The following is a 12,863-nucleotide window of genomic DNA, read 5'->3' as shown; positions in this document are numbered from 1 at the left end:
ATAGTGTTATTAATGCTAACTTTTATTGGAAAAGGTGGTAAAAAGAAAGAAAGGGAAAGTGGGGAGACAAAGGAAAACTGAGAGGAGAAAGAAGGAAGGGAAGGGAATAAAGATGAAAATGAAAAGATGTATCAGTAATAATTCCAATTAATTAAAAATACACATAAAATTAATTGGAACCATGGAACAAAACAAATAATGAGGGAAGACACAATAAAACAGTTGACACAAGACAGCTAATGCAATGACAATCATAAAAAGATTCAGTTTTCACCATGCTGAAATATTTAAAATGGAGACATTTCTTTTACATACTCTCATAGTTACAAAAATATGTGTGGGTTTGCCCTTGTAGTATTTGGAACTTTGGCTAAGGTGACTCATGGAAGAGGTATAGGGCAGCCTGGAAACGGGTATGGGGTGGCTGTCAGAAGCTGATGCTCAGGGTGGCAGTCTGGGCACAGGTTTGGGGCAAGCAAATGGGCCACAACATTTTTCTGGGTGGCAGCAGGAAGCTGGGTTATGGGTTGGTGGTTTCCAGTGGCAGAGATGTGCTCCACTCCCTAGGCTCTGTTCTCCTTGGGAGAGGTGCTCAGAGAAGGCCCAAAAGGAGTGTGCACTGCTCCCTAGGAGACACATTCCTGGAAATGTCATGCTCTGTTCCACTGTACTCACAGTGCAGATGCTGGGAGTCAGGGGCTTGGCGGCCTTTAGCTCCTAACCATTCAACTATCCAGGCCCTTTCCCTTTTTCCCTTTGTTACCCCTCCTGCCCTGATGATGCAGGTGCTATAGGGTTAGCAAACTATTTCCTGTTTTCTGTTCCAGTAACTAATTTCTTAGTCCCTTCAAATCTCTGACCTTCAGATGTTGTGAATCAGTGCATTTCCATCCACCTCTCTGACCAGGTGTTTTCTCACTGCTTTGATTCCAATCTGCAAAGAAGTTGAGATCTGCAGTCTACCTCATATCCACCATATTGTCTGTTTTAGATGATACCTATTGGTAGGAGGTTGAAAAACAAGAGACATTGGAGAAAATAAATGGAAGCAAATATCAGCAAGGGCCTTTCACTACTGTCTACCTTGTTCTCACACACAGAATCTCAATAAATTTAACATTAGCCCCCAACTTAATAGCCTGTTGTTTCAGAACACTTCTAAGTCATTAGTAAATTCTGTTGTCTTTAGCTGTGACATTCCTGTATGTGATTAGTTTCACCCCCACATCAAAATGAAATTCAGTGCATTCATCAGCAATATATACACACAAGCATCCATACATATACACACAAATCCACTCAAAATAATCATTTTGAGTTTATTTTACTCTATATTTCTGGGACCATCAGGAAGTTTCACATCAGGAACCACACAGACTTTCTGCAGTTACATGGCTTCCTCCCTCTTTTCCACAGGCCAAATTAATTATTTTTAAGATACTGTGCATTTCAGAATTTCTCTTTTGTCTAATCTGTAGTTGAGATTATTAAATTGATTTTTTTCCATAGTCATATCCATACTGTTATTCCTGTGGCCTTGTAAAAGTTATTTTATGTTGTTACTAAAACTCTCTTGTTATTATCCAATCTTCTAGGATGTGGTACCACAGGTTGTCCCACCTACAAAGCAGGCTCCAGAATTTGCTGAAGGGAGGAATGACATGTCAAGCCCTTCAACAGCCTAATTTCAAAAGTTTATTTCCAGTAGCCATCCATTGGCACCATACAGCCTCCAAATCTCTGAATTGTGTTTGGCAGCAACTTGAAGATCATTTTGGTAAGATATGTTTGGGGACACTTTTTTGAAAGTGTGATAAAAAATAACATATACCATACTAACCATTTAATCGTACAGTTCAGTAGAGTTAGTATATTCATTTTGTTGTACAATGCCAGATATTTTTTGTGTGGTCTGAAAATATTTTCTGTAGATTTGAAGGGACTTATACACATTGATTTCCAAGATTATCGTGGAAGTTGCAAGTAGGACAAAAATATCACAGAGAAACAGTGAAACCCCAACCCACCTAAGGGTAGGGAACTCTGCCCTGCTCCAGCCAAACACTATCTCCCTATATGGCCAAAGGAAAAACAAAGCCTTAATATAATACAGGGGAAAGGGTCTTAAAGACAGACTAGAAATGTTACATCCACAGATAGTATTAGGTATGGGGTGGGGGCTTCACCAGTGAACAGTTTCCTAGGGCTGTTGCAACAAATTACACAAAGGGAGTGCTTTAAAACAACAGAAGTTTTTTTCTCTCACAGTTCTGGAGGTGATAAATATTAAAGTGAGGTGTTGGTGGTGCTGTACTACGTATAAAGGCTCTAGGAAAGAATCCTTCTTTATCCCTTTCTAGTTTATCTTAGTTGCCAGCAATTCTTCACATTGCTTTGCTTGTGGCAGCATCATTTCATCTCTGCCTTTATCTCCATATTTTCTCTTCCATGTCTTCAAATCTCTCTCCTTATTTAGAAAACCAGTCATTGGATTTAGAGCCCACCTTAATCCATTGTGACTGCATTTTAAGTTGATTAGATCTACAACAACACTATAGATGCTCTTTGATTTACAATAGGGTCACATTCTGATAAACCTATCATAAGTTGAAAACATCATAAATTGAAATGAATTTAATACATATAACCTACTATAAATAATATCTACTTGCAGCACACTGAAGAGTATTACTGTTTCCTGTTATGATCCTGTGACTGATGGGAAGGTATAACCAGCATTGAGAGAGTATTGTACCACATATAGCTATGCCAGGAAAATACTTAAAATTAAAATTAAAAAAAATAGTTTCTGTTGAATGCATATACCTTTTCTACCATCATCATATCAAAAAGTCATAAGTCAGACCAATGTAAGTAATGGACTATCAATATTTCCAAATAAAGTCATGTTCACAAGTATCGGATTTAGAACTTCAACATACATTTCTTGGGGTTATAGTTCAATCCAAACCACCCTGGAAGATAGAAAAAAATATTTATCAAATGCTTTGCTCCCGAAGTGCAGGCCCACTGTACACCCTAAAGACTGAAACTTAATCCAAAGATTACAGAATATTTTCCTTCTCCACAGACTACCACAAACTAATAAGCCTCTAGTTAAAATAACAGTGAAATACAGCAAGGAGATCTTCAATAGACAAATTATGTCTGAGCTGTAGCACAAACGGAAGGGCCAAAACCAAGAGGGCAGAAGAAAATAGGATCACTAGATGAATTTCATCCTCTGGTAACAATAGAGAAAACAAGTGGCAAACACAGCCCGACTCCTCACCAGATTAATAAACTCGTGATAATGTCCTATTTATCTCAGTATCTACTATTTAAACAGCATAACTGACTTTTAGTAATTACAGAATTACAAACCATGCTAAGGTCAGAAATAACACATTTGGAACAGACAAAGCAACATCAGAACAAGTCTTACATGTGACACTGCTGTTGAAATTATCAATCAGGATTTTAGGATGTTTTCTATTTCTGGGAAGAATGTCAATGGATTTTGAAAGGAACTGTATTGAATCTGAAGATCACTTTGGGTACTATGGACATTTTAACAATATTTTTAAAGTCTATGAACCAGGGTATCTTTGCATTTATTTCTGTCTTCTTCAATTTCTTTCATAAATGTTATATAGTTTATGTGTACAGATCTTTGACTTCATTGTTTAAATTTATTCATAAGTATTTTATTTTTGTGGCAATTTTGGATAAGATTGCTTTCATGATTTCTTTCTCAGCAAATTCATGATTGATATATAGAAAAGCTACTGATTTTTGTATGTTGATTTAGTATCCTGCAACCTCACTGAATCCCTTATTAGTTCTATCATTTTGGTGGAGTCTTTCTGGGTTTCTGTATAAAGTCATGATTTTTTTTTCTTGCTTGATTACTCTTGAATAGAAATGATAGGAGGAAGTATCCTTTTATTATTTCTGATCTTAGAGGAAAAGCTTTCAACCTAACTCACCTAATAGCCAAAGCAATCTTGACAAGCAAGACAAATCTAGAGATATCATATTACCTAATTTCAAAATACATTGCAAAGCTACAGTAATCAAAACAGTATGATATTGTTGTAAAAACAGACACAATGGCCAATGAAACAGAGAGCCTACAAGAATACCTACACATTCATGGTCAATTGATTTTTGACAAAGGCGCTGAGAACATACAATGGGAAAACTAGAGATGGAGAAGACAGGTGCAGTGGTATATACCTGTAATCCCAGCTACTTAGGAGGCTGAGGTAGGAGGACTGCAAGTTCAAGGCCAGCCTGAGCAACTTAGCAAGACTCTGTCTCAAAGTAAAAAATAAAAAGGGATAGGTATGTAGCTCAGTGGTAAAGCATCCCTAAGTTCAATCCCCACATATCACACACACAAAAAAAGTTAAGGGATGGAAGACAGAAATGCCATGCAAAGGCTGACAAAAAAAATAGTAATAGTCATATTAACTTGAGATAAAGCAATCTTAACAAAGAAGATTATTTAGGATAAAGAGGCACATTACATAGCAATAAAGGGGTCACATCTCCAAGAGAACATGTAGAACCTGAAAACAGACCATCAAAATAATGAAGCAAAAAAATCATAGAAATAAAAAAAAAAACACAATTGTAGTTAGAGAATTCCCTTCTTTCTCAGTAACTGATAAATTAAGCAGGTAGAAAATCAGTAGGAGTAAGATAACCTGAACAGCACTGTCAGCCAACTTGACCTAACTGACATTTATAGAACAATCCATCCAACAACAGCAGAATACATATTGTTCTGAAGTGCACATGAAATATCCACTAAGGTTTGCCACATTCTTTTTTTTAAATACTTTTAGTTATTATTTTTTATTTATTATTTATTTATATGTGATGCTGAGAATTGAACCCAGTGCTTCACACATGCTAGGCAAGCACTCTACCACTGAGCCACAACCCCAGCCCAGGTTTGCCACATTCTAAGTCAGAAAACAAAGCCCAGAAAAATTTAAAGAATCTAAAAACATATAGAGTATGTACTCTAACCACAATGTAGTCAACCTAGAAATCAATAACAGAAAAATAGAAATGTCCCAAATATTTGGAAATCAAGCTATAAGCTTCTAAATAACACATGAGTAAACAGTCTCAAGGAATAATAAAATATTTTGAACTAAATGAAAATGAATATACAACTTACCGAAATTTGTAGGAAGCAACTGAACCAGCAGTTAGAAGGAGATGTGTGGTAATAAATGCACTTATAAGAAAAGAGAAATGGCTGAAATGAATGACCTAAGCTACTATCTTAGGAAACAAGATAAGGAAGAGCAAATTAATTTAAAGCAAAGAGAAGGAATGGAATGATGAAAATTAGACCAAGAATCAATGACATTAAAAACAGAAAAAATAAAACAAGAAAATAAATGAACGCAACACAAATTTATTTGAAAGAAATCAATAAAATTGATAAACCTCTAGCCAGGTTAACCAAGGAAAGAAGGAAGAAAAAACAAATTATCAACATTAAGAATGTTCACCATTGATCCTAAGGACATTAAAACTATAGTAAAGCGAATACTACAAAAAATTCTATGCTCACAAATTTGTCAGCTTAAAGGGATCACTTCCTCCAAAGACACTACAAAGTGGACTGAATTGTGTCACCAGAAAATTTATATGTTGAAGCCCTAACCTTCCCATAAGACTGTATTGGTTGAAATAGGATCTTTAAAGGAGATGATTAAGATTAAATGAGCTCAGAATAGTGTGCTATAAAACACACAAACTATCAAAACTTATTTTAGGAGAAATAAATAACTTGAAAAGTGCTATATATATTTCAGATTGAATTAGTACTCAAAATATTCAAGAAATGGAAAATCAGACTCAGATGGTTTCATTGGCAAACATTTAAGGAAGAAATATCACTCATTCTATACATTCTCTTCCAGAAAATAAAATAAATGACTTGTTTTATTTTACCATCATTACCCTAATAAAATCCAGACAAGACAGTGAATGACACTCATACACTGCTGGTGGGACTGCAAATTGGTGCAACCAATCTGGAAAGCAGTATAGAAATTCCTTGGAAATGGAATGGAACCACCATTTGACCCAGCTATCCCACTCCTCCGTCTATATCCAAAGGACTTAAAAACAGCATGTTACAGTGACGCAGCCACATCAATGTTCACAGCAGCACAATTCACAATAGCTAAATTGTACAACCAAACTATATGCCCTTTGGTAGATAAATGGATAAAGAAACTGTGGTATATATACACAATGAAATAATATTCAGCATTAAAAGAGAATAAAATCATGGCATTTGCAAGTAAATGGATAGATTTGGAAAATATTATAGTAAATGAAGTAGGCTAATCCCAAAAAAACCAAAGGCCAGATGTTTTCTCTGATAAGTGGATGCTAATCTATAATGGGGGGGAGCATAGGCGGAATGGAGGAACTTTGGATAGGGCAAAGGGGAGGGAAGGGAAGGAGGGGGCATGGTGGTAGGAAAGATGGTGGAATGAGATGGACATCATTATCCCAAGTACACGTATGAAGCCACAAATGGTGTGACTCTACTTTGTGTACAACCAGAGACATGAAAAATTGTGCTCTATATGTATAATATGGATTGAAATGCATTCTCCTGTCATGTATAACAAATAAGAATAAATAATTTTTTTAAAAAAAGACAGTGAAAGAAAATGAAACTACAGGCTGGTATTTATCAACATACACACAAAAATCCTTGTCAGAATATTAACCAATTGAATCCAACAATAATACATCAAGACCAGGTACAGTCTGTCCTAGGAATGCAAGGATGATTCAACATTTTTAAAAAACTAGCTTATCCACATTGCAAAGAATGCACTTAATTCTTTATAAAATGGTGGATAGGCCATTACCATTAATATTCTTCAAAACATGCTTTCCCATTCTTTGCAATATGGCTGAGCTTAGAATTTTCCAAATATTTAAGTTCTGTTTCCTTTTTCTTAACGATTTTTTCTTCTACTCATTTGTCTCATTTTCTGTTTTACTGTAAGCAGTCAGAAGGAACCAACTGCTTCTTTAATGCTTTGCTTAGAAATATCCTCAGCTAAATATCCAATTTTGTTGCTTTAAACCTCTGCCTTCCACAACAATTCAGCTAAGTTTTTTTCTCTTCATAAAAAGGATCATTTAGGAGGCTGGGGTTGTGGCTCAACGGTAGACCACTCGCCTAGCATGTGCGAGGCTCTAGGTTCAATTCTCGGCACCACATAAAAATAAATAAATAAATAAATAAAGGTATTGTGTCCAACTACAATTAAAAAAAAAAATTTTTTTTAAAAGGATCATTTAGCCAGGCACGATGGAGCATGCTTGTAATCTCAGTGACTTGGGAGGCTGAGGCAGGAGGATCATGAGTTCAAAGCCAGCCTCCGCAAGGCCCTAAGCAACTCAGTGAGACCCTGTCTCTAAATAAAATACAAAATAGGGCTGGGGATGTGGCTCAGTGGTCGAGTGCCCCTGAGTTCAATCCCCAGTACCAAAAAAAAAAAGGGGGGGATCATTTTTTTCTGTATTGTCCAATAAATAGCATGTTCCTCTTTTCTGAGACCTCATTAGAATGACCTTTAGCTTCCATGCTGTCAACATTGTTTATGTTTATTTACATATTCTCTAAGAAAATGGAGATTTTCTCTCCAGCTCTTCTATTTTTCCTTTCTGAGCCATCTCTAGAATAACTTTGGTAATTTGGGCATTTTCTAGTATGTACTTCTATAGTCATTCAGCCTCACCTATTACCCAGTTCTACAGACACTTTCACATTAGGTAATTGTTATAGTAGCACCCTACTTCTCGATACCAATTTTCATGTTAGGCAAGGTTCTACAGAGAAACAGAACAGAACCAATTGAGAATATATAAACAGAGATAGTTGTATATAATTGGCTCACTCAGTTATGGAGGCTAAGAAGTATCACAGTCTTCCATTTGCAAACTAGAGACCCAGGAAAGCTGGTGATATGGTTTTAGTTCAGTCCGAAGGCCTGAGAATCAGAACCAGTGGTGTAAGCTAAGATCAGGAGAACAATGTCTCAAATCAAACAGACAGAAAAGGGAGAATTCTCCCTTCCTCTGCCTTTTAAAATTCTGTTCAGACCCTCATTTCATTGTATAATGACTATCCACATTAGGGAGGGCACTCTTTGTGAGAGTAAAGTATTGAATCAAATACTAATCACTTCTAGAAACACATTTACAGACATACTCAGAATTAATGTTTATCCAGATACCTGAGAACCTGGCCCAGGCATGTTGACTCAAATATTAACCATTACACACACACAATTTTGCCTATCATTCTCACTTGGACACTAGGTCAAGAATTCCAACTTTAGGACCCCATAAAATAAATAATCCTATTCCATAACAGCAGTGGACAGAACCTCAATTAACTTCAATATTGAGATTTTTAAGCATGCAATTAAGATATATCTAGAAGGCACAGATGCCTTTATAAGGTATAAGTATCATCACAGACAAAGTGACTCAAAGACCAACCGTTAGTCCATAACCAAGAGATGATGCCCCAATGGTCCACTACTCTACATATCTCCTATAAAGCCCAAAGCTGTTAGAAAAGAAAGGCATTTTCCAAAGGCAATAATTTGCCTTTTATCTGTATGCCTTACTTAAGCAATTTTGTGTAATATTATTCTCAAGAGAGTTTGTGTTTCCTACATTTTTTTTCTGCCCATCAGTCTTACTTCTGTGTGTATGTTGCTACAACACACACATACACACATAATGTGTAGCAACTGTAAGTGCTTGTAGCAACTGAGTTCTGACCTCCTTAAGGAGATTATTGCTATGTTTTTATTTGTTTACTGACTTGCCTGGAATAATTCTGTGGAGTCTGCATCTCCGGCAGTGTGTAGTAACTGATCTCTTATCCAGGTTTAATTTTTACTTTTTAGTTTTAACTGTAACTTCCTGGGTCTTTTTCTGGGGTCTTCATAAATCAGTGTTTCTTAGCTCGATATGATTTTCTCCATCCTTCCCACAGGGAACTGTTGGCAATGTATAGACATTTTGGTTGTCAAAAATGGAGAGGAAGATGCTACTGACATCTAGTGGATAGAAATCAGGGATTCTACTAAGCAGTCTATGATGCACAGGGTGGTGCCCTGTGATAAAAAAAAAATTATCTGGCCTTGATATTCGCAATGCTGAGATTGAGAATTCTTTCAATAGCTTAGTGGCCAGACAACTATGGCTTAGCAATCATGCTTAGAAACCTTAAGTCAATCATGTCTCTCCATTTGCCAACGGCTGTAGGTGTAGATTGAGACACACATTCAAAATTCATCCTGTCTACAAGTCTGCCCTGGTTTTTACTTTCTGCTACTCCATTATCTCCTTTGTGCATGTATAAAGCTTCATTTTCTCCCAGGGACATGTAGATAAATAGAAGCATTTCCAGTCTCTCTTTAGTGTGCACACAGCCCTGCATGGGGACACATGCTTTCAAATAGCAAGGGTGTGTGGAAGCTGGTTCAAGGTCTTTTATGGTTGTCTCATTCTCTTGATCCACGTGTTAGATTTTCCCCTCTTCTAGTTTTTTGCTTGCCTCAACTAGTATGCCTTCCCAGATTGTTTTCAACAACATCCAGGGCATGGTTTGTTTGTTTGTTTTCCATTCTGTTCCAAATCAAGTTAATCCCTTTGGCAGTAAAGCCACTGATTTTTCTTGAATTGCCTGTCCTTGTAGAACTGCTGTTGATGGAGTTAGTGCTAGGATACAGAGTGGGAACACCCCAGGCTAAAACATACCACATTCCCGCTCTTCTTACCCAAGGTTCAGTGGTTCTTCTCAAATAAATGCTTTCTCTAAAAATAAATTTTAATGTGTATATTTAAAGTATGTAACATCCGTATTATGAGATCCATATAGATAGTTAAAAGGTCACCAATTTGAAGTAAATTAGCATATCTGGTCATGTCAAATAGTTACCGATGTGTATCTGTGGAAAGAGCAGCTAAAATCTACTCATTTAGCAAACTCCAAAATACAATACATTATTATTAGCTAAATCCTCATGTTGTACAGATTTCTAGACTTGTTCATCATACTTACCTGCTACTTTATATCCTTTGTCATCCATCTCCCATTTCCTTCTTCCACCCATCTTAACCACTGTTTTATTCTCTCTATATTTTATTTTTTTATATTCCACATAGAAGTGAGATCATTACATATTTCCTTCTGTGCTAGCTTGTTTTACTTGGCATTATGTCCTCCGGATTCATCATATTGTAGCAAATGGCAGGATCTCCTTTTTATGGCTGAAAAATATTCCACAATTTTTTTACCCATTTGCCCATCAACAAGCACTTAAGTCATTCCCATATCATTGCTATTGTAAATAGTGCTACAATGAACATGGAAATACAGATATCTTTACAAGGTGGTGATTTCATCTCCTTTAAATATATACCCAGAATGCAAAAGAATGAAATAAGACTCTTTAACTTGCATTATACACAAAAATCAACTCAAAATGGGTAAAAGACCTAAACATACACCTTGAAGCTATAAACTCCTAGAAGAAAACGTAGGGGGAAAGCTCCTTGATGTTGTCCTTGGAAATGATATTTTGAATACCATACCAAAAGTTCACACTACAAAAGCAAGAATAAGGCTGGATGTTGTGGCACATGCCTGTAATCCCAGAGACTTGGGAGGCTGAGGCAAGAGGATCACAAGTTCAAAACCAGCTTCAGCAACTTAGCAAGGTCCTAAGCAACTTACTGGGACCCTGTCTCAAAATAAAATAAAAAATATAAAAAGGGCTGGGGATGTGACTCAGTGGTTAAGTATCTCTGGGTTCAATCCCTGGTGTCAAAAAAAATTTTCTTAAAGCAGGAATAAGTAAATTTGAGTAATTAAACTAAAAAGCTTCTGCACAAAAAGAAAAATCAAAATAAAAAGGCAACATACATACTGGGGAAAATATTTGTAAAGCACATATCAGATAAGGGGGTAGTATCCACAATGTATAAAAAACTTACCACAACTCCATTGCAACAGAATATATAGCCCAATTAAAGCATGTGCAAAGAATCTGAATAGACATTTCCCCAAAAAAGGCATTCAAATGACCAACAGGCATATAAAAAGATTATCAAAATCAGTAATCACCAGGGAAATGCAAATCAAAACTACACTGAAGTACTAACACCCATTAGGATAGCTATTATGAAAAACACAAGAGATAACAAATGCTGGTGAGGATATGGAGAAAGAATTGTTGGTGGGAATGTAAATTACTACAGTCATTCAGAGAACAGTTCCTCAAAATATTAGTACTATAATAAATGCTTATTAATTTATTGTATGCCTTTGGACAATTTCCAGAATCCTACAATGATTGTTTTCACAGATTTGTCCAGTTTTATTATTGCTTTTTGTGGGGAGAAAATTTGCCAGACTTCTCACCCTGACTTTCCAGGAGCCACATCTCCAGATTCCCAAAATTATAATTTATTCTTTCTTTCTCTTTCTTTCTTTCTTTCTTTTAATTAGATATATAAGACAGCAGAATGCATTTTGATTCATTGTACACAATTGCAGCACAACTCTACATTTCTCTGGAAGTGTAAAAATATCCATCTCATTCCACCATCTTTCCTACTCCCATTCCCTAACCCCGTCCCTTCTTCCCCTTTGCCCAATCAAAGTTGCTCCATTTTCCCATGCCCCCCCCCCCCCCGCCATTATGGATCAGCATCCACTTATCAGAGAAAACATTCAGCCTTTGATTTGAGGAGATTAGCTTTACTTCACTTAGCATGATATTCTCCAACTCCATCCATTTACCTGAAAATGCCATGATTTTATTCTCTTTTAAAGCTGATATCACAGTTTCTTTACCCATTCATCTACTGAAGGGCATCTGGGTTGGTTCCACAGTTTAGCTTCTACAAACATTGATGTGGCTGCGTTACTAGTATGATATTTTTAGGTAAGTCCTTTGGGTATATACTGAGGAGTGGGATAGCTGGGTCAAATACTGGTTCCATTCCCAAGTTTTCTGAAGTATCTTTATACGGCTTTCCTAAGTGGTAGCATCAATTTGCAGTCCTGCTAGCAATGTATGAGTGTGCCTTTTCCCCGCATCCTTGCCAACACTTATTGTTGCTTATATTCTTGATAATTGCCATTCTGACAGGAGTGAGATGAAATCTTTGAGTAGTTTTGATTTGCATTTCTCTAATTGCTAGAGATAATGAACATTTTTTCATATATTTGTTGATCAGTTTTATATCTTCTGAGAAGTGTCTGTTCAGTTCTTTGGCCCATTTATTGATTGGGTTATTTGGGGGTTTTTGGTGTTAAGTTTTTTGAGATCTTTATATATCCTAGAGATTAGTGCTCTATCTGAGGTGCATGTGGTAAATATGTATTGTCTCCCATTCTGTAGGCTCTCCCTTCATGTTACTGATTGTTTTCTTTGCTGAGAAGAATCTTTTTAGTTTGAATCCATCCCATTTATTGATTCTTAATCTTACTTCTTGCACTTTAGGAATCTTGTTAAGGAAGTCATGTCCTAATTTGACATGATGAAGATTTGGTCCTACTTTTTCTTCTATTTATGCACAGGGTCTCTGTTCTAGTGCCTAGGTCCTTGATCCACTTTGAGTTGAGTTTTGTGCAGGGTGAGAGATAGGGGTTTAATTTCATTTTGCTACATATGGATTTCCAGTTTTCCCAGCAATTTTCTCCAATGTATGTTTTTGGTGCCTTTGTGTAGTATGAGATAACTGTATTTATGTGGGTTTGTCTCTGTGCCAAGACTATA

The 12,863-nt window shown here is 36.3% G+C and overlaps 1 protein-coding gene across 4 annotated transcripts in view; it reads left to right on the top strand.

Annotated features, from left to right (window-relative positions):
- Tmlhe (trimethyllysine hydroxylase, epsilon) overlaps window positions 1–12,863 on the top strand; it is a 72,477-nt gene that overhangs the window by 37,091 nt on the left and 22,523 nt on the right. For all 4 annotated transcript variants that reach the window (XM_071606830.1, XM_071606829.1, XM_034635433.2 and 1 more), the window contains one exon: window positions 1,596–1,777. In XM_071606830.1, the coding sequence (XP_071462931.1) occupies window positions 1,597–1,777 (181 nt within the window). In that variant the 5' untranslated portion in view covers window position 1,596. The remainder of the gene's footprint in view (window positions 1–1,595; window positions 1,778–12,863) is intronic.

Source organism: Marmota flaviventris, chromosome X (genome assembly GCF_047511675.1).
Source record: "Marmota flaviventris isolate mMarFla1 chromosome X, mMarFla1.hap1, whole genome shotgun sequence".
In the NCBI taxonomy this organism is placed as follows: domain Eukaryota; kingdom Metazoa; phylum Chordata; class Mammalia; order Rodentia; family Sciuridae; genus Marmota; species Marmota flaviventris.
Note: the sequence above shows the minus strand (reverse complement) of the source record. Positions and strands in the feature narration are given on the sequence as shown.